The sequence below is a fragment of the Lepisosteus oculatus genome, chromosome 3 (genome assembly GCF_040954835.1).
Source record: "Lepisosteus oculatus isolate fLepOcu1 chromosome 3, fLepOcu1.hap2, whole genome shotgun sequence".
Lineage (NCBI taxonomy): Eukaryota > Metazoa > Chordata > Actinopteri > Semionotiformes > Lepisosteidae > Lepisosteus > Lepisosteus oculatus.
This window is the reverse complement of record NC_090698.1, coordinates 37,978,043-38,001,259: the sequence shown is the minus strand read 5'-3', so window position 1 is coordinate 38,001,259 and position 23,217 is coordinate 37,978,043. Positions and strand designations below refer to the sequence as shown.

At 36.2% G+C, this 23,217-nt stretch overlaps 1 protein-coding gene across 1 annotated transcript in view; it reads left to right on the top strand.

Moving 5' to 3' along the window:
- Nucleotides 1–23,217, top strand: part of cds1 (CDP-diacylglycerol synthase (phosphatidate cytidylyltransferase) 1) — a 51,087-nt gene that overhangs the window by 22,829 nt on the left and 5,041 nt on the right. Inside the window, exons 2-10 of the mRNA XM_006626799.3 lie at nucleotides 3,539–3,681; nucleotides 4,264–4,360; nucleotides 4,956–5,053; nucleotides 6,920–7,059; nucleotides 15,279–15,337; nucleotides 19,523–19,605; nucleotides 20,920–21,007; nucleotides 21,837–21,905; nucleotides 22,397–22,549. Of these exons, the coding sequence (XP_006626862.1) occupies nucleotides 3,539–3,681; nucleotides 4,264–4,360; nucleotides 4,956–5,053; nucleotides 6,920–7,059; nucleotides 15,279–15,337; nucleotides 19,523–19,605; nucleotides 20,920–21,007; nucleotides 21,837–21,905; nucleotides 22,397–22,549 (930 nt within the window). The remainder of the gene's footprint in view (nucleotides 1–3,538; nucleotides 3,682–4,263; nucleotides 4,361–4,955; nucleotides 5,054–6,919; nucleotides 7,060–15,278; nucleotides 15,338–19,522; nucleotides 19,606–20,919; nucleotides 21,008–21,836; nucleotides 21,906–22,396; nucleotides 22,550–23,217) is intronic.

The window sequence follows — 23,217 nt, the reverse complement described above, 5'->3', positions numbered from 1 at the left end:
TCTCATGTTCGGCATCCAATGTGTTGTGATACTTTGATTTGGTGGAAACGTACGATGAAAATCCGATAAAACAGGATATTCGTTTTTGGTGCTGCACCAAAACTCTGCCAACTGCATTTCATTAAAAGCTGTTTGTAAGGAAGAGTCCGAAATCAGGTCAGTGAACTTCTCATATTCCTGTGACGTGAAGTCTCAAGGTTCCCTGAAACTATGAATGGATTTTTAACACAGGAGTAATTCTGCAGTATTTCATCCTGCTCATTTGGGAAGTACTCCATGAAAGATTCACGTAGGTTTAAATGTTGGATGATTTCTTCAGGTTCATCAAGCACTTGGTTGTCCTCATCAAACTCTTCACAAAAGCTTTTCAGTGTTGCGAAATAATCGAGCTTGTGCCGTTGTACGCTGCTAACCCAAACTTCTAGCTTTTGAAAGGCACGAATTTTATCACTGGCTTTGAATACAGTCGTATTCATCTGCAATGCCAGATTATTTCAATTATTTTTTGTAACTATGTCCACTAGGTAAGCCAGGTAAACTAGGTAAGCTTCCCATGTCATCGCAGAGGATTTTGAACAGCTTCGTATTCAGTGGCCGGGATTTTATTAAGTTTATCATTTTTACGGCTCCTTCGAGGTTTTGATTCTAGCTATGGCTCCAGATGTTGTTCCCACCGTTGCCTTCGCTTCTTCCATACAAACGTCAACGCAGTTTTCCCACAGTATTTCATTTTTCTAAAAAAGTATTCAACGTATTTAATATTTCAACTCCATTTGTATTAGTAATGGTTCACACAAAAGAAGGTACTCTTCCACAGATTGCTGGTGCTGATACCTCACAAACACAAGCAACACTGCTAGTCCTGTAACATCTGTGGACTCATCCATTTGCAGAGCAAAGTTAGGTTGCTTTAGTTGGGATATTAGTTCAGTCCTCACGTCTATTACCAAGTCCTTTATACGGCAAGCAACTTTATTATTTGAAAAGGGCACTAGTGATATCTGCTTAGCATGCTTTTCATCCCACATCTGTTTGACCAGATCGATAGCACATGGCTTTACAAGCTTTTCTGCTATTGTATGTTGCATGTCCCTTAGTGGCTTTTTCTTTCACAGTCTGTTATGCCTGAACCATTTACGTTTTTATTTTTAAAAGTTCATTTAGCTTCTGAATGAAAAAATCAGTGTTCTTGGTCACGGAACCCCTGTGGACACAGTTTGAGAACCACTGCTCTAGAGGATCAGAGGTAGAGAAACAAGATTAGAAGAATAGAACAGAATTTGCAAGCCTAGGATCGCCAGTTGTGGAAATTTACAGAGTGTGAGGGGGAAGTGTTAGAAACAGGTAATTCCAGTTTGATAAGAACAGCTAAGTGATCAGAGAGGCCTAGATCAAAGGAAAAGTAGTGGGAAACAAAAGAGTCAATTTGCAATTATTCACTCTAGGGAGTGTCCTTTGTTATGTGTAGGGCTATGAACAAGCTAAATCAAAGTACCCCAGCAGTGCTAGAAAATCCTTAGCCAAACAGGAAGACCTTGAGTCAATGTGTATATCAAGAATAAGGATCCACTTAAATCTGGGGCATAAAAATGAAAGTAAATCAACAAACTCACCTAAAAAAGGCTTCTTAGGTTTGGGAGGTCTATAAACTGTGGCAATGATAGTAGAGTGGGGAACAGAGACATGTTAAACAAGACACTCAAAAGAAAATGGAAGAGGTACAATAATGGGACTTAAATTGAAAAGAAGATTGTAAATAGCAATGATGCCCCCACCTCTACCTGAGAGATGCGAGAGGTCAAACAACCTGTACCCAGGAGGGACTAGTTGGTTAAACAGGAGACCATCGTTTTGTCTGTACCAGGTTTCAGTTAAGCACAGAAAGTCCCGTTTTTAATCTGTAATAAAGTCTTATTGTTCACAGAGCGGGTTTTTAGTAGAGCTGATCTGGCTAGTCTTGAGGATCCAGGGGGAAGCAGAGTGGATTCCAAGTGCGTTGGTGAGAGTAGAATTTTGAGGTTGAGGCCGGTGCGGGATGGACTTGCAGTCTTGCGACGAGAGGCAGGGATAGAGACTCCGCAGGTAGACGAAGGAAAGAAACAGCATCCTGTTCCATGATAGATGTAATGCATCGGTAGTAAGATCCCAATATTATGGCAATAATCAAACGTGTCTTTTATCAGGAAATAATTCTGTTTTAGTTGCAGCAGTTGCGGTGAGGTGTACCTTAGAAGTATGTTCAATGGATCCACAGCAATGCAACAAGATGGGAAGGACATCCTGAATCAATGCAGTAGTAGGTGGTTAAAAGTCCTGAGATGAACAGTTTCATCGGGTAGAAACAGCAGTCACAATGCAAGTGGAAGTCACATTTGTTAATTCAAACATGAAGCGAATAAAAATAAATAATTAGAAACCAGGGCGGCGGATAAAGAAAAAAGAATAAAAAGTTAATTTAACATTTTAAAAAAAAAGAAAAAATGTAAAACTGGTGAGAGGAACGGCAGCCAAGCACGCCAGCGCTCCCTCTCAGCTGGAACCGGATTGAGCTAAACTTCTTTTCCTTGCAAAGCAGGGGTCATAGGAAAGGATTCTTTTAGGAGGCCAGAAGCAGCATGAGAACTAATTTGCATATTGTAATTAACAGTTCAATGATCTGGAAGTCTGGAATATGGGATCTGCACATTGTAAAACTGACAACTTTGACATTGTAAGATTGATAACTAGATTGCTTATAGTAATTGAGATACTCTGTTCAGATAGAAAACTTTTAATTTTCATTAAAAATGACTATTCCTTCCATCCATCAATTTTCTAACTGCTTCATCCAATTCAGGATAGCAGGGGAGCCAGCACCTATCATGGCAAGCAGTAGGTGCAAGGCAGGGTACACTTTGGATGGGACGCCAGTCCATCACATGGCACACAAGCCCATAAACTTACCAGCATGTCTACCGGCAGGAAACTGGAGCACCCTAAGGAAACTCTCATGAAAACAGCAAGAACCTACAGTACAAACTCTGTGCAGATAGCACCCCAGGTCTGAAATTGAACCCAGGGCCCCAGAACTGTGAGGCAACAATGCTGGCCACTGTGCCACCATGCCATCCTCTTAAAAACATAAGACAAAATGATAAGGTATCAGAGCATTGTATTTGTAAGTGAATCACATAGTACAATCATACTTGGAGACAAGAATCAGTGACTTAATGTATAGTATATAATGTTTAGTTGAGACACTCATCCACCCTTCCATTATCAATCTGCTTTTCGTGGTATGGGAGGCATCTAGGTGAGGCCTGTATTTGCATATTTATAAATAACTTAAAACTGGGATTCAAAGTACACGATCATTGAATCTTTGTATTGTTAAGGTTTTTGGAGAGGTGGACATTTGAAACAATTTTCTTCAGTTGTGAACTGTGTGAGAACATTTCTCTTCAGTTGAGAACTTTGAGGATAGAATGTGTTGCCACTGTAATATTGTACTCTTGAAATAGATAATGTTGTACTTACTTTCTCATTTTTTCTTCCATAGGAAACAGATGGAGAAGACAGAACTGGGATGACTGGAGAAGGAGACAGAGACTCCAAACCGGACACAGATACTCCTGAAGCACCTCCATCTGTAGATAACACTCCTAAAGTTTTAAACAAATTTCTGGCAGGGCTTTCTTCAAGGTAGGCTCTAGTCAGCACGCTACTTTACACATTACTATTTTACATTCTTTTTCTTTAAAATGAGACTGCATATGAAATACAATAATGCATCTGAAGACACGAGTCTTTGTAAGCCATATTACCGCTGTGGTTAATTTTTCAATTTAAGTTAAATTTGACAATACCAAATTCTGTTTTCTGCTGTTGAATATACTGTAGAAGTATGTCTTCTCTTTTATGATGAGTTCTTTTATGGGAGAATTAGCTAATCAGAGAACACAGGAGAATTAAGGGGGGGATTATGTCCATCTAGCCCCTTAAAACAAGGCTTTTACTTTAAATATGAAATCAAACTGTAACATACAGAATCTTGATTTCAGCATAATTTGCTGAAATAACCTTGCTCCAAATTCCAGTAGTTTATGTTTTATATAAGTGAGTTTTGGCATAAATAGAATATTTAAGTGATTATTTTATTCTATACATTTATCAGTCTAAACAGAAATTGATCACAAGCACATTTTTCCTGAAGTGTTGCTTTATATGGATAGTGCACTGTATTTGGCAAGTACAATCATCTGATGCTGATGTTATTTCTTGCAGATGGAAGAACTGGTGGATTCGTGGGATTTTATCACTGACTATGATTTCTTTCTTCTTTCTGCTCATCTACATGGGGCCAGTGGTGCTAATATTAACGGTATGTTTCTCAGAGAGAAGTGCAGTAATACTCTGACATAGTGTTTCCATTTATATCAGTCATGCTTGCATAAGTATTAAAACCCTTTGATGTGGAGATTAATTTAGGTACACAAAATTCCTTTAGCTTCAGAATTTCAAATAAATAGTACTTGAGAAATTTACTTGTTAGCAGACATATCCATTAAGGTTCTTTTTTACAAAATGTTTTATACTATTTATACTATACATAATAGTATAAATATACTAAGTTATTATATGTTGTACTTTATATTATTTTATTCATATGGTTTGTTTTATATTATAAGAAAATTATATTTATTTCATTTTTAAGGCTGTTTCTTCCAAATGTAGTTATTGTTCTAGTAAATGAAGGTGCTCTTATTTGTATCTGCAATAGTTTGTCTCACTGTATCCATGCATTATCCATGATTTATCTAGTGGTTGAAACTGAACAGTCTTTTGCAAGAGTTTTTTAAATCTTTTCTGTTTTTCTTCAGTGTCATGATTTTTTATGGGACAGGTATTTAGGCTAAATCTCACTGAATTCAGTTAATTTTAAGCACACAAATCATGTTGTTTTTCTTTTATTTTAGGTCATGGTTGTTCAAATCAAATGCTTCCAAGAGATTATAACCATTGGATACAGAGTTTATCACTCATATGACCTTCCATGGTTCAGAACATTAAGCTGGTGAGGACATTAGTACTGTATAAAATGAGAAAATAGCTGAATCTCAGTTACTGTGTTAACTTCCTTCTTTGTCAAAAAAGTCTGTTTAGCAGCATGTTGTGATATAAAAGTGCAGAAAATTGGTGTGAGTCTGTACGTCTCTGTGTGTGCCCTGTGATGGGCTGGTGTCCCATTCTGGTTGTATCTAACCTTTCACACATTCCTTGCTGGGATAGGTTTGGGCCACCCCACAACCCTGAATTGGAAGAAGTGGTTAAAAAATTGATGTATTTTCAGTTCTTATAAATTAATAGAAAAATCATTGTTTCTGGTAGACTGTCAAAATCACCTAAAATACATCCAATTTGTCAATGAATTCAGGGCTTCTGAATGCAGAGTGCTGAATGAGGCCTGAATGCCTGGCATTTGAAATTTAAATTCAGGTGTCATAGATCCATAAATAATAAATAAACATTATAAATAATGTTGAGAACAATCTTAAGATTTGAGATGCCCGAGATTTGGGTGCCTGAAAGCTTGCTCAAAGCAAGGCAACTTGAAAGCTCCAATTTTCATTTGCAGTTAAAAGAAAAACCATGTTGCATTATAATAATTTACAAAAGTAACAGATTACATACAATTCTGAAAGAAGTTGATTAATAGTTGATACAATGATTTTCACAGATATAATTTTTCAGATTTTTTTCTCCAGAATTGTAATTGTTTTTGGGGTTGACATTGATTGGATCATACCTTACAGTCAGGGATTTCACAGCTAGCTGTAAGGATTCTGTTATGCTCGGGTGGGTCCCTGGTCTCCTCGGGGACTGCTCACATACACACAAGGAGCTCAACCCCACCCGGTGCTACTCGCACCAGATTTGGCATGCTCTCCCAGCCATCAGCCACTTCCGATTAGCTCTGATTAGCACAGCATTCAAGCTCTGCAGCACCATTGCTTGGGGTATGGTTATTGAGCTGCTCTCAGCCACACTTTATCCTGACCTTGGAGTTCTGTTTTTCAGTCCTGTCCTGGTAACTGGTGGTCTTATGCAGTCCCCCTCCTGCTTCCTGTTTCGTCCTGCTGCTGGCAGTCTTGTTCAAATCCAGACACATTCCTCTTATACTCATATACACACTATATTCTGGTGGTGGTGTACATTGGTTAATCACTATATCCTTAGCTTGTTGACCAAGAATGACTTTTGTGGTTTGAAATATGCCTCTAAACAATTGTTTGTCAGTGATAGCTGCTTCAGTTTACCAACTGAAGCTACCTCACCTGTAAGAATTGCTCTGACCTGTGTGTGGGACCAGTCCTCATCCTTCCTGTGCTAACTGGAGATTTGTAGTCGGAAACCAAGTTGATTAATAGTTCATAACAAATTTAGGGTATAAAATACAAAGGAATTGGTGATGTGATACCAAATTAATAAAAATATACAGTGACTATCTTGTAGTCCAAAAGATAGTGATGATTTTTTCCACATAGTCTTAGACAGCAAATGTAATTTAAGATAAGATCACTTATTAGCCACATACAATTTCTTACATTACAAATTTGTCTTTTTGCATACCCCAGCTTGCTCTCCATGAGACACACAGACAGGGAGAGACGCTTGGGGTCAGAGCACAGGGTCAGCTATTGTACAGCACCCCTGGAGCAGCTGGAGTTAAGGGCCTTGCTCAGGGGCCCAAACAGAGTAGGATTCCTCTGCCGACCACGGGATTTGAACCTTCCAGCCACAGGCGCAGATCCTCAGCCACAGAGCCACCACTCCGCCCTAAAATTCCAATACGAATTTTTCTCAATATTTTTAAGCAAATTGATGATGATAAAACTGTTGAATATATGTTTAGGATTTGCTTGTCTCTTTTTAACTACAGGTACTTCCTGATTTGTGTGAATTATTTTTTCTATGGGGAAACTGTGGCAGACTACTTCGGTGCCTTGGTTCAGAGGGAGGAGCCCTTGCAGTTTCTGGTTCGATACCACCGATTCATTTCCTTTGCATTGTACTTGGCAGGTAAAGAGGTGATACCCTTTCTTGAAGAGGAACCTTGTTATTCTGATAAATAGGAAATAGAAGTAACAATATTTATGGTTTTCTAGAAAATATATGACTGAATAATAGCATTTTTGTAATTGCTTGTGGACCGAGACTAAAAGGACTACAATGAACATGTGTCATAGAGACTTGTGAGCAGAGACTTGTTTTCCTCCCAGTTCACCTGTTATGTATAATGTTGTGTTTTCACAAGAGGTTGACCAGTGGAGTCCCTGTTTATAAATATGTCAGCAAGTAGTACAGCTGGATGGGTGTGTGGGAAGTTTCAAGATAATGAGGAATAAGTAAAGGTTGATTCCATGCAAAAAAGAAAAGAAAAGAATCCTGAAGAAGGCTCCATAGTCAAAGTGTTGTGTCTCTTTTCTTTTTAGCATGGAATAAACCTTTACTTGTTCCATTTGTTTCACTCTTTGTATAGTGCTTGTTTGAGAAACAATTAAACAGATGTGTTAAATTGGTGAAACACTTAAAATTGAAAGGTTTGTTAAAAGTGAAGCTTTTGCACACTTAGTTTAACATTAAAAAAGGTATAGTGGATTTTACTTATTACTGTAATGAATTCTAAAGATAATGGACACCAGATGGAAACAGTTCCACACAATGAGAGAAAATTTCAGTGCATTGTAAAGTGTTGTAATTCACATTGCGCAATGAGAGGAAAAGACAAGCCAGGAGTCATATATTATGTTTATAATGTACAGCTCTAAAAACAGTGATTATGGATTATGTGCCATTGATACTTTTTTCCTTATTTCTGATATTTTAATGAAAATATCTCATGAAAAGGCTAAAATACTATGAAACACAATGGGAAGCAGTAGCAATTTCTTATGTTTCCTGGTACTGTATGTGGAGCAAATTGGGAGCTTTTCTTCAGCATGTTTAGTATTAATTTAATGTAAGTCTTCAATAACCGTTCGTGGTGGTGGTTAGAATCTCTGATGTGGTTATCATTTCGTTTAGTAAATGTCTTTCATTTCATGTGTAGATTTGCAAAATCAAGTTGCTATTGCAGATGCAGCCATTCAAAACAATCGGGCAATACCGCATTATTTTGCGGTGCGCTTTACGCAGTCTACCGCGAGTTACCGTAAATTCTCGTATAATACTGCAAGTAAAATAATAGTATCTGGAATTTCCGCAAGCTGGAGCTAATAAAGCTCAACCTCTCATGTTTGAGCTGTCGCCATCAAAGTCTTTTTAGTAATATCATCAAAGATATTACTAATAGTATTAATAATGAATGACCTTGGACAAGCTGTAAACTCAAAGTATTGCCCTGGTCCACATTCTTTTTTTCATTGACCGTAAAAGTAACACCACAGCATTTCGCAATCACGCATTTTTTCCAATCATGCAAAGTACAGTAATTTATGAGAATCGATTCACCATGCCTTTCACATGCTCATAAAAGAGATTGATTTAGGAACATAAACATATTACTGTATGCAAACTGTACTGTATACAGTATGTATATGTATATTTAATGTCTTTACTGTGCCCGTTTAAGTATTGAATATTTATATGGAATTTTACCACTGAAGGGAAATCTTAGTAGCTGAGCATAAAAAGAATAGGAGCATACTGTAACGCGTGTGAAGGCCATAAACGATATTAATTTTGGAACTTAAACATACAGTATATGGCTGGTCTCGGTACTTTAAAGAAAACATACACACCAGTATTCCATTTCTCCCTAAACATTTTAAGCACCGAAGTCTTTAACTAACGTGATACCGGAGTCAACAAGCATACTTTTAGAATTTGATTAAAAGGGAATATAATATGGAATCACGTATCTAAAGAAATTAATAACTATATAATTATATTAATGTACCGCAACACAAGAATAGTACATGCTGTACATTGTCTGTTGATAATGTTTCTGTAGTGCTTTTTCAGCACTCTACATGTGACCTTGCTGGTGGTGCTGTGGGTTAGGTTCCTGACTCCTACGTCACACACTGTGTGTTCAAATCCCACTGGAGCCATGACTTCTTTTTTTAACAAACATTTCTTTTAAAAAATAAAACATTTCCCTGGCTCAGAGATTAAATAAACCTTAACTCGCACCAAACAAATTTATATTTCTAAATATCACAACTTGATTGAATTTAAGTCATTTTAATAACAATGAATTGTCACCTAGGCGTTACAATATAAACATTTATATTGATTTAAATCGCGTTTAAATCGCCTTTATTTAAAACCCATAAATAAAGCTGATACTGTTTAGACTTTTAATTATTTAAAACTGTATTACAGCAGCACAATGCACAATGCAACGTAAATCGCTATCTTTGTCTTCTGCATAATAATGTTCACCTCTCTGTCCAGCAAATTAACAATAGTAATAATAATGAACTTTATTGTATATGGCCCCTTAAAAGCTGGCTCCTCAAAGCGCTTTTCAGGATAAAAACAATAAGAACAATACTGTTAGACTGGGCAAACGATTTTTTTTTAAAGAAAAAATACAAAATGAGATATAATGATGTGTTCCAGCTTAGACATTAACGAAGAGCATAACACGTGGGCGGCCAGCGGGAGTACTGGCTGTGACGAATTAAACCGGTTTCACAGGTAATTTCAAAGTAGAAGGGGGCGAGATTTCCAGCGAAAGACACCCCCCCCCCCCCCCTCCAAAACCAAGGAAGTACAGTACTTACTAGTTAAGAAAGCTAGGCTCCTCAATGAAATCGCTTTAACATACTAATGTGTTGGTGTAACAGTCTGGGCGTGGCAAGCTTCTAATATCAACCCGACTATGGCGAAAGGAACCCTTCTTTCATTGGAAGACAATGAACATATTCTAGCCCTAAATTAATTAATAGCAAACATGGTTTACATAAAATACATTTTTCCAAGAAAGTTTAACCTTTGTCACTAATGAAACCACTAAATAGACATAAAAAAATCTTAAGATTTTTAGAATACATGACTTTGCTAAAATTTATTTAAAAATAAAAACGATTACAAATGCCAGCGGAGAGAGAGAACAGGGGAGGGATGTCGATTTTGCATAAGGGGTGGGGCTATGGAAATGAGGTCTATTTGGGAATGTGGAGTTACATGTTCTGGCTGTTTGTGAATTATCGTTGTTGAGTATGGAGTGTTGAGGCAAAATGCAATTTAGCGCTTTCTCGCAAGAGGAGACCCCCAAATTAATAATGTAACATGCTATTGTTTGTGCATGAACATAGTTACTGTATACTGTTATTTCTTTAGATAAGTGATTCCATGTTATTTTTTATCCCTGGCGGGACTGGGAGTCCATAAGAATCGAGTAATAGGTTTCATTGCGCTTTGACAGATCGTCTTTAAATCAATTGTTGATTAAAAGGTTGACAGTAAATGTTTATATTGTTACGCATACTGTACAGCCTCTATTTCTCTATAAAAATCTAAAAGATCGTTTGCGCAGCCTAAGAGGGGGGCGAATGCACTACAATAGATTAGCATACTGTAGAGGAACACAGTATAAGCATCGTTGATATGTGGACTTTGAAACCAAATTTCCCAAATTTAATATGTGCTTTTCTATGTTTATTGTCAATTGATTGTCCATAATCATGCTATTCTAAGCAAGGAGCGCTTCACTCTACCTGCTGTGGGAAGAGTTGGCTTATTCCTTCCCTGCCTCACCGAGGGCAGACCCTGCCAGGCCCTTGTCAACACCGGTTCGACCATCACCCTGCCTGGTGTTTACACTATTTTATTATAACATTTATATTGATTTAAAATCGCGTTTTGATTTAAATCGCAAATGTGTGTTTAATTATGTTTTTTGAATTGGAATCAGACAAATGCAACATAATTGATACAGTATCTTTGTCTTCTTAGTATCTTAATAAACTTTCAGCATAGCTTTCTCCCCGTTTAGATTTATTTTTCTTGGGATTTTGGGATCAAACGTGGAAGGATTAGATTGTAATCGTTTTTATTTTTTAAATACGTTTTAGAAAAGTGTAATCTATACTAAAAAGCTGTACACCACCTGCTATACAGATACATATTGTAATACTTTCGGGTTTGGATAGGACGGACACAAGAACTCAGACTTGTGGAGTTAAAGCAAGTTAAAGCCTTTATTTTTCTTCTCCGTCACCACCTGCTAGCCCGGCTCTCCCGCACCCCCGCCCGCCAACAGCGCGAGCCAACACACCGCCCCGAGCCTGAGAGAGTGAGCTAAGACCCAGGGGTGCAGAAGCAGGGAACTATTTACAAGGAAAAAGGATACCTCTCCAGACTGTACGCCCGCTTCACTGTGAGGCAGCAGCACTGGTCGGTGGCCTTCCTAAACCCCGCCCTGACTACTTTCACTCCTGTCCTGCTCTTCCCCACGCACCCCAGCCGGGCGCTCTTTGGCCTCTGCCTGGGGCGAATGTATATTTAGATATTTAGACCCGGCGCGGCACCGAGAGAGCATCTGCATTTATAACTTAGTTTTTAAAATTAGTCAAGCAATATGAAGCATCTCCTTTTACTTTTAAGTCCCTTAATTATCATTGAGCACAGCTTTCTCACCACTTAGATTACTTTTTGATACCATCCTTACACAAAGCAGAAACTTCTTGTATTTTCCGATGACATACAAGTGGAAAGATAACAGATTTTAATCGTCTTTAATTTTGTTACGTTATACGTTTTAGGAATGTTTCATCTATACAAACACCACAAAACTATTCTCGATTGTATTTCTGAATGTTATGTTACACCTACAGCAGCTCACTGTTTTAAATACATCTAATTAAGAAAGTTAGGTGTTAGCACTTTAGATCTTTTTTTCTGAACCAGGGAAAATCTGATCATGTTTCTCTATAACAAACATATCACCTTTAAAAGTGGCATCTCAAAGCAATACAGTAGATGTAAACCACAGATTACAAAGTAAATACCCAGACAAACGCAAACAAGTTTTCAATAAAATGCTTTTATTCATTCAGCAGAGAGAGCGTAAAACCTGGGCGTAACAGCTGTTCCTTTTTCTGATCACTCGCTCTCTGGATACACGTCTCACTTGTCCTGTTCTTTGTTTTCCTAATTTGCTGATTATGCCTGCTGCACTCCCACCTAAAGGAGACTATTTTACATTTCTTTGCGCAGTCCATTGTGCAATAAACCCTTGTATGTGCTGTCCTTAAGGTGAAATGTAAAATAATGTTTTTTATTATTGTTAAAGAGAAACATTATCAGATTTTCCCCGGTTCAGAAAAAAGATCTCAAGTATACTAGTTTGCCACTAGTATACTTTTAATACAGTCTTTGCTGTGCTCTTGAGGATCCTTGTGATATTTCGAGCTCTGGTTGAATGATAAGTGTCGCAGTTTAAATACTTTCGTAGTTAGAAATTATGAAACGCTCTGTTAAAAGCAAGGGAGTTTTTATGTCCGTTACAGTAAAAGAAAATGCCTGACAAAGTAGGGCTTGGACAGATTCCAAGTGCAATTTTGCAATTTACGTTGCATTGTGCATTGTGCTGCTGTAATACAGTTTAAAATAATTAAAAGTCTAAACAGTATCAGCTTTATTTATAGGTTGCAATTTAAAAAAAGTCAAAAACCGCACTCAAAATGCAAATTAGAGCTTTCTGGCAAGAGGAGACACCAAAATTAATAATGTAACATGCCACTGTTTGTGCATGAACAAGGTTATACTGCTATTTCCTTAGATACGCGATTAAATTTTTTTTTTTTTGGAATCCCCGGCGGAACCGGGCATCCATACGAATCAAGTAATAGGTTTATTCCATGCTGAAAAAAAGAATAAAGAAAACACATTCCATAAGAATCAGTGCTTTTATATATTGCCTTTAAAGGTGGCTTCTCAAAATGCTTTACAGGATAAAAACAACAATAACAACAACAACAACAATATTGTATTTCATTGCACTTTGACAGATTGTCCTTAAATCGATTGTTGACTGTTTTCTCTTTACTTCTTGTTTGGAGTGACTGAGCTCCGCTCTGTACCACACAATGATCACCCCAGAGTCTCTGCCCCGGGTGATTTGGTTTTTTTTGACAGAGGGCAAAAAACTCTCTCTCTCGCTTTGCCCACCCCCCCCCCCTGTGTATTGTCAGTTTTTTTGTGCTGTCCTTTGACAAAACAAGGCTTGCCAGATAATGTGAATCAAAACCTGTTTTTCTAGCTTTTAAAGTCGTGTGATGTGTAAGTGGGAACACATCATTATATCTTACATATGAAAAATACATAATATAGCTCCCAAACAAATGCAAACATGTTTTTAATAAAATGCTTTTATTCAGTCATAATCCGACAATTTCTGGAAGACTAAGGAAGGACTAAGGGAATTGTCATCTGTTGTTGAAGCTCTGTGAGCTCGGTGACTTTGAGACCACTTGTTATCCCAGGTTGTTTAAATCGCCACAATTCAAATAGAGAAAAAAGAGCTGACTGACAAGATTTAAGATGTGGCTGTCAATGTTGGATTAAAAAAAACACGTTGCCCGACAGTTGCATTGCTTGAAAAATAATTTTATTTCGAGAGACTGGATAAGTAATTCAAGTGTTTTTTTTAACTTCCTGAAAAACAAGTAATAATTTAACTATATGTGCAAACGTTTTATGTCGCTGTTGTGAATGTCTGTATGGTGTATCTTATTTGCCTGTCTGTCCTGGCTGTGCTCTCTCGCTTGCCCTCCCCCCTCTCTCTCTCTCAATTCAATTAAATTCAAGGTGTTTTATTAGCATGACAGATGGGTACAATCAGTGTTGGGTATTTACGTTGCTTTGAGATGCCACTTTTAAAGGTGATATATAAAATCAAGGCCTTAACTTGCTTTAACTCCGCAAGTCTGAGTTCTTGTGTCTGTCCTATCCGAACCCGAAAGTATTACAATATGTATCTTTATAGCAGGTGGTGTCCAGCTTTTTAGTATAGATTACACTTTTCTAAAATGTATAAAAAAAAAACAGATTACAATCTAATCTTTCCACGTTTGATCCCAAGATCCCAAGAAAAATAAATCTAAAGGGGGAGAAAGCTATGTTGAAAGTTTATTAAGATACTTAGAAGACAAAGATATGGGTTCTCTTTCTTCTTTTTTTCAGCATGGAATAAACCTATTACTTGTTCCTTTGCATATCAATTTATGTTGCATTTGTCTGATTGTGAATCAAAAAACACATATATTTATATTCCGCGTTTGCGATTTAAATCAAAACGCGATTTAAATCAAGATAAATGTTTATATTGTAACGCATAGGTGACTATTCATTGTTATTAAAATGACTTAAATTCGATCATGTTGTGATATTTAGAAATATAAATTTGTTTGGTGCGAGTGAGGTTTTATTTAATCTCTGACCAAGGGAAACGTTTCATTTTTTCAAAGAAATGTTTGTTAAAAAAAAAAGTCATGGCTTCAGCTGGATTCAAACACTCACCATGTGACATGGGAGTCAGGAACCTAACCCACAGGGCCACCAGCAAGGTTGCATGCAGACTGCTGAATAGCACTATAGAAACATTATCAACAGACAATGTACAGCATGTACTATTCTTGTGTTGCGGCACATGAATATAATTATATCGTTATTAATTTCTTTAGATACACGATTCCATATTATATTCCCTTTTAATCAAATTCTAAAAGTATGCTTGTTGACTCCGGTATCACGTTAGTTAAAGACTTCGAAGCTTAAAATGTTTAGGGAGAAATGGAATACTGGTGTGTATTTTTTATTTAAAGTACCGAGACCAGCCATATACTGTATGTTTAAGTTCCAAAATTAATATCGTTTATGCGTTTATGGCCTTCACATGCGTTACAGTATGCTCCTATTCTTTTTATGCTCAGCTACTACGATTTCCCTTCAGTGGTAAAATTCCATATAAATATTCAATGCTTAAACGGGCACAGTAAAGACACTTACTGTAAATCTTTCTAGGACCGACCAACTGACCAACCAATCACGTACCGCGGTATTTTGCGTCATTGCGCGTCACGATGCGCGAGGCCATAGCCAATTACCTCCAGTACGTGTCTGTACCGCGCACTTTAAATGGCTGCATCTGTATATTGACTATAATAAATTACAATTGTTTTTTTATTTAGCCTGTAAATGTTAATTATACAGAAACTGACCTGCAAAGATAAAAAATATTTACTTTTTTATGGTAAGAATACTGACAGCAGTGTTTATTTTTTCAGGTTTCTGCATGTTTGTGCTGAGTTTAGTGAAGAAACATTACCGCCTGCAGTTTTATATGGTGTGTATCAACAGAAAGTACTGTAACTACTGCTATATGAAATTAAAGGGCATCTGTCATTCTAACCAATGAGCACTTCATCTTTAATGTCCTTAAGTGCTGTATTAATTGTATGAATACTGGTAGGGGCCCTAAACTGGTTCTTGAAATGCTTTTGGAGACATGTATGTATCCTTATGAAATACTCTTCTTCCTTTACTGAAATTTCAGTGTTTTAACATACTTCTGCTTAAATGACTATATAGTTTCATCATTCTTAGCAGGCTATTATAAAATTAAAATATTCCTAAACATTAATCAAATACCGTTCAATGAGTTACATTTATTTTGTAGTTTTGATACATTATGTCAAAATAACTGTACCTGATAATGTATAATACTATATGTGTGCTAAGTGTTCAGGGTTTTTTTTTTCAAATCTTTATATAACCAGACAAGCGAATTAAGAACCAATGCTCATTTACAATGACAGCCTGGAGAATACCCACTTTATACAAAAGAATTTACTGGAAGAAAATAAAATAGAAATACCTTGCTCAAGGAGCAATGTGAGTGTCTCATCTTAGACATGAATCCATGGCTTTCCAAAATAGATTAAGTGCTCAAGAAACATGTATATGATTTAAAACATCGTGTAGGTGATAAACTTAGTAACTTGTTCTCATAAGAAAACGACAGTCTGTTTAAATGTAATTGCATAGGAGAATCTTTAGTACAATATCACATTTAGATTAGAGGTATAGATACAGAATTGAGGACTTTACTGCATGTACTCTTTACTTAAGGAACATGCATTTATGGTTTAGAATGTATTTACTAGTTTATGATGCTTGATAAATTAATTGTTCTCAGAAATACCAAATCTTAAAATAATGATATTACTAAGTAAATATATACACTGTTTAAACCTCACTACATGACTGAGGCACCTTAGAGAGACAGGAGCTATTACTGTACACAGACAACGGCCTTTCAACTATCTGCTGATTATTAGTTGTCAAAGTAATTTTGTGCACTTCAACTAATTAAGGTTTACCAAAGTGGGTAATTTTTTATGCAGGCAGCTCAGTTTAGTTTTTTTCATTTTTCTTTGCAGTTTGTGCTGGCATTTAACTTTTTTCACAATTAAAGGTTTTTAAGCATTCAAGCTGTGCTTGACATATTAACATAAAATATGTATAGATAATTTGTAATTCACCAAAATGCAAAATTATTGGAAGCGGGTAAATACTTTTGCAAGGCACTATAGATGCATTTTTAGTTATTCCTTTGTATTTGATTTCTTTCAGCTTGAATAAATCATTCTGTCCATGTTACAAGTAGTTGACAAAAATGGAAACACCTTGGTTAATGTAGAATACTAAGTACAGTATATTGAAAGCAAGGCTTCCACATAACTGTGGATCATTTGTTCATTTACCCCCAAAAAAACATCCCAGAATACTTAGGGTAGTGTACAAAAATATAGAACAGGCCTTTTTGTCTACAATTATAGCTAGCATGAGAGGTAATGCCATTGACTTGGAGAGAGTGGTAAATTGTTGGGGTGTGTTGGAGGTTCAGTTAGATTCAGTTACCAGGACAGTTGAACTTTGTGATGTTTAATGAGCAACGGTGTCTAAGGTGATGTCAGGAGTAAATCCAAAGGGAAAGCAAACTTCAGCATAGGGCAGTGGTTCTCAAACTTTTTGTACCAAGTACCACCCCTGATCAAACCAAAGCATCCAAGTACCACCTACAAGTCATCTTCACATAGGAACCCCAGAAAATACACTCTCACACACTCACATACACATATAATAAATATTATAATAATAAACTTTATTTGATATAGCACCTTTAAAGGTGGCTTCTCAAAGCACTTTACAGAAAAAAAACAGGAACAACAACAAATAACAATAAACAATAAAAAAGCACCATTTCAGTGAGAGGGGTGAGCCTCTTTAGTCGAGTAAAGCATATGTGAATTAATTTTTTGAGCCTTGATACAATTCACAACAGAGTCTAACAAATTTTAAATCGTCAGGTATTTTCTTGACGACAAAGGTCTCGCGGTGGATGTTGCAATGCATCCATTCATTTCTGGAGCAACCTCTCTAATTAGTGAAACTACACCGCTCTTTTGGCTTGTCATCGCTCTAGCACCGTCTGTACAAACTCCGACACATTTTATCCAGTCGATGCCATTCTCTTCGATAAATTCATTCAGAAGCTGAAAAATGTGCTCTCCTGTAGTTCCTGTTGGTAGCGGCTTACAGAACAGAAAGTCCTCATCGGAAGTACCCTCAAACTCGTATCTAACATAAACAAGCAAATTGGCCAAATCGACTACAGACTCATCTAATTGCAGTGAAAAGCATCTTCTCATCTTAATGCGCTCTATCAGCGTACTTTTGATATCATCCACCATTTCAATAATTCTATGGGTGACTGTGTCTTTCAGAGGGGGCAGCAGGTCGAGCTGTTTAGGAGCTTTTTCTTCACACATAATACATGTCAGCTCTTTTGCCAACAGTAAATAAGGTTCTTCAAAAATAGTGTGGGGCTTACCTGCTTTTGAAATCCGCGAGCTTGCATTTTTCCCAATTTCCGTTTCAGGAGTCTGTTTCAGAAGTTAAAAGAAATTTTAATATCATGCACATGGAAGCGAAACACAGAGATGCTCAGTGTATTTTTCTCAAATTTACCTAGAACAGTTCTTAAATATGTTAAGAGCTATGTTAAGCTTTCCTGTTCTCACAAAACTACCAGCATGCATTTCTAAGCATTCCTGTTTTTACAACATTGGCATTGTTCCAAAATCACGCACATTCTCCTACTTCCCTATTTGCTGGAGATACGTTTTTTTTTAAATACAGTTGGTCACTTCTTTTCAGTTGGTAGCATGCATTTCTATGCTTTCCCGTGCTTACAAGATTGGCTGTGTTCCAAAACCACGCACATTCTCCTACCTCCGTATTTGCTAGAGATAGCTTTTTTTTAAACACAGTTGGTCACGTCTTAACACGCATTCCTATAGAGTGGTATAGAATTACATTGTAGCTCTGTGTCCACTCAAGTATTAGCGCACGCAGTATTGTAGTACTAGGCTGCGTAATCGACCTTATTAAAATAGAAAATATGAAAACCTGTCCCGATTTTTCAGCACACACAACAAAGTTCCAGGGTCATATGGCGTACCAGCTGGCAGTGCTCCACATACCACTCCTGCTACGCATACCACAGTTTGAGAACCACTGGCATAGGGCAACAGTAAGTGGAAGTGCATACTCCAGGATCATGATATCCATGCATTAATTTAAAATGCAGGATAGAACAGGAGAACAACTGCAGATCAATTGACTGCAAATTTTAACCTGGGGAGAGAACAGCCAGTTTAATCAAAAATGGTCCTTCGAGAGCAATGGAATACCAAGAAGTGGAGACATCTGATATGATCGAATAAATTATCCTTCACAATGTTCCACAATGTTGTTGGACATATTTTCTTGGCATGGTGTGGGAGCACTCTTTCGCTTAAAGACAAGGCCAATTCTAATTGCTACATAATGTTACTGAGTGATCTTCTTTGTTCCAAATATTGCAGCATTTCTTTCCTCCCAGAAGGGGTGCCCTCATCCACAGAGGATGAATGTGGGTCATCCAGTCTTTTGATGAGTGTCAAAAAATATGTTATCCATCTGTCACTGGTTTCTCAATCACTAGATCTGAGCAATATTGAGCATTTATTGATTACTATGGAAAAAGGTCTGAGATAGCTTTGTAGACCTCCACCAGCCAGGTTTGAGTCTATTGATTTTCTCTTGGAGGAATGTTGCTTTCTTCTTCCTGCACAATTCCAGATTCTGGTTGAATCTGTGCCACAGCACACAAGCTGTACCGAGTGCTCATTGAACCCAAAGAGCTATTACTTGATTTTACATTCAGTTTTTTGTGTTCTACCTTTGGCACCCAATATTTAAAATTACTAACCATGCTTGCATTTCTTGTTGACTGTGGACTTACATTACAATTGTGGCATTTAATTTTTCTTATCGTTTTCCTATATTGATGTGGAAGTGTTATTATAACATAATCATGCAGATCCTTAAAAATAATGATTTTGTGATTTACATGTGTTTTAGATGTTTTTGTACCTTAATTACCTTAATTTAAAATTGATATGTGTTATGTTTGCACTTGCAGTTTGCATGGACCCATGTGACACTCTTGATTGTAGTCACACAGTCACACCTTGTCATTCAGAACCTGTGTGAAGGAATGATATGGTAAGAAGGGATCAGGTCTGACTTGATAAGCCTGTATTTCACACGAATCTGGAAGTAACTTCAGTTTCTCCAGCTGTAAGTGCTTTTCATCCCAAATTAAGTCTTTCTGGGAGATATCAGGAAGATATCACATTCTTTCAGCAAATAAATCAAATGAGTCAGTACCTTTTTTAATCACATTTGAGCTACACTGTATGTAGCATTTAGCATTTCCCATGAAAATGGCGAACAACCTAGTGAAAAGGGTCAAATAGAGTGCCATGAATCATAGGTGTATCATATGCCAAAGTCATCACAGTCTCTCTCAATCATGCACTAATGCGTAATCACTTAGTAATGTTCATATCAAACACATATTTAACACCCTCTAAAATGTTTTTTTCGGTTTATGATGCTGTTATAAATTCATAGTCACTTGGCGATATGGAGGTGCAGTTAACAGTGTTTAATAAGGGTAAAAAGTAAATACAATTCTGACACCAAATTAAAATGCTGGAAAAAATGCCCCTATAGTCAGTAATAAAAATAGTGTGCTATTGTATGTGGTTTCCTGACAGTAGTGCAAATAAGAAGTACAAACTTATAAAACAAATGAATACTACCACATAAATACAGTGAGTCTCTGAGTCGCTCACCCCTTCAAACATGGATCAATCGTATTGAGACATAGCAGTCTGAGACATAGCAGTTTAAGTAGATAGGAGTAGTAAGTAGTGGTTCCTACACGGCAAAAACAGTCCGTCATTTTCTACATAGTTCAAGGCTTCTAGTTTTCATTGCTTTTTCAGGTTTTCAACAAAGTATCCTTGCGACAGTACAAAATTGTACATTTGTAGTTCTGTACTGTAAAATTTTTCAGAAACTGTATTTTTTAATTTCTCACAGCATATGATTACTGGACATGGATATTTAATGCTAAAAAAGATTTGTCTGTGGATTGCTTATACAACATTTAGAAAATGATCAAAAGCACACAGGCAAGCTGGAGGATGTATAAGATTGTTGGATGAATCAAATGCAAGGCAAACACATTTGGAACAAATATTGTGTCACCAGCCATATTCCGTGGATTTAAATTCAATCACGAGATAAGCTAAAGATGAACCAACTTTGTTTCATAATTATAAACTTGTTATTTTAACAGTATTCACATTTATTTTAAAGGTATGTTGCATTTAAAAAAATCAAAACTGAAAAATATGATATTTAGGTGTTGATGTATTCAATTATCCATTACATCCTTAGAAAAAGTCTTGAACTTTGGAAACAAATAATTTGGATGCAAAATTTGTACTTTGAGCTTATGTTTTTTAGGTTCATAGTTCCAATATCTATTGTGATCTGCAATGACATCATGGCTTATCTTTTTGGTTTCTTCTTTGGGCGAACACCTTTGATTAAGGTAAAACACATCTCTCTTAATGTATGTAAATTACTGTGTGTGTTATGTACTTCATAATTTACCTAATTGTATTATGTGTCCTTTTATCTGTGCTAAATAAGCTAGTGTCAAACTTTATCTTAATATTAAAAAATCAATTCATATGACTTTATAGAAACCCAAAGCAAATAACTTCATTTGGCTTCACAGTTCTTATGATACCTCTTGCTTAACAATTTGTGATTATAAACTCTGCTGTGACATACAGTACACATGCAACCACTCAGAATGGGCAGCAAAAGTCTTCCCCAGCAGGCTGCTTATGGCACATAGTAATATTATTCGGCTTGCCAAACTTAGCTTTTCATTGGCCAAAGAAGATCGAAAGGTGGCAATTGTAATGCAGTAGTTGTTATGAATGGTTGCTTAATTAATCTGATTTTCTTCTTTAAATCCACTTAATATGAAATATTAATGTGAAATTTTGATAGCTGAAAATAAAAATTACAGAAGCATAATAACATCTCTGAACATCATTAACAATATTTATTTATGAATATGAATTTAAATAAAAACAATGTATATTCATGTAGTATTTTGGCATCTTAATTAATTAAATATTGCAATATTTAAATACAGACTCAAAAATATATTAATAATGCATGAATGAGCAAACAAAGTTTGAGTAGGGAGCTCTGTCAGTATGCGTAGGCTGCAAAGGAAGAAGTAAAGATTTATTCCATTCTGAAATGAAAAGAGGCTGTGGGGCATTAAATGCCAATGTTGTAGTACACAGTATTTACCTTATACAGTGTTTTTGTACATGTATAACAGGGAAATGTCTTTACAGCTCTCTCCAAAGAAGACCTGGGAAGGTTTCATAGGAGGTTTCTTTTCAACAGTTGTGTTTGGGTTCATAGTAAGTTCAGTCCATTTTTACTTGACTATTTTTACTTTATAACCAAATATGAAATTAGCACAAAACGAGCAGCAGGTTAAGTGTTCAGCAGTGTTTGGTCATCATTAAATTCAGATGTTTATAAGAAACAAAACATAGCAGAATCAGAAACTGCTTACAGGAAGTAATTATATGGTATACTGTTTCTTGATGGGAGTTCAGATTTTAGAGATATTATGTTGTTGACTAGACAAAAAATTAAATATGCTAAACTTTAAAAGATGTTTTTTGTATTTATCTGCCTAACATTAAATATAATTTGTAAAATTATAGTTTAACAAGGCTCATCAAATCAGCTTTGATTTTTTATTACATTCAATATGTGGCTTGCAAGGTATGCTTTATTCTGTTTCAGAACTGTTCATCACTTTATACCTGTTGCTAGAAATCTGAATGAAAGTAGATTGTAAATTTTTGTAATTTTAGAATAATGATTTCTATTTTCTTTTTAGTTTGCATACCTCTTGGCACAGTACAGATACTTTGTGTGCCCTGCAGAATACGACAGTGAGAGTAACAGTTTTGCTGTGGAATGCGAACCTTCAGAGCTCTTTGTGATGCAGGAATACACTCTTCCTTCACTGATGCAAAGCCTTCTGAGATTGGTAAGGAAAAATTTATATAACATTTAAAAGATGTTATGAGCATAAAGAAGAAAAATAATAATAAGTTCAATTTCAATTTAATTAGAATTAGATGTGTTATGCATATACCACAGTTACTGTAGGTCATGTAAACTTTTGTGAATGAAGAGCGACTTTAAGGCAGATATCAAATTATTCAGCCAGAACCCCCAACAAGAGTACAAAATGATAAAATAATCTGTTTTGAATAGAAATATAAAAAATATAAGCAACTTCAGATCTTTAAGCATTGTTTAATCATGAAAATATACAGACATACAAGGTTTATGAATTTTTTACAAATAATCAATTATGTTTTCTTTGTTCTCTGCCTTTTTTACCTGTTTTGACTTGTCTGTCTTGCCTGTTGTTGTTGGGTTCCATATTTGTCTTCCATGGATGTGGTGCAGTGAAAAGCGCTTCTCATCCTTTTGACTGTGTTATGATTCTGTAGATAGCAATCTTTTTAAAACACTGATCTTAACGGTACACAATAGATTATTGAGTGGTACACTCATCTACGTCGGAATCACTACTACATGCATACATGCAATGTAGCTTTTATGCTACAGTTAATAAACACTTCTACTACCTTCTAATTGCCCTTACATTTTATAGTTTTAAACCATTTAATATTTAGTAAAGGTCTT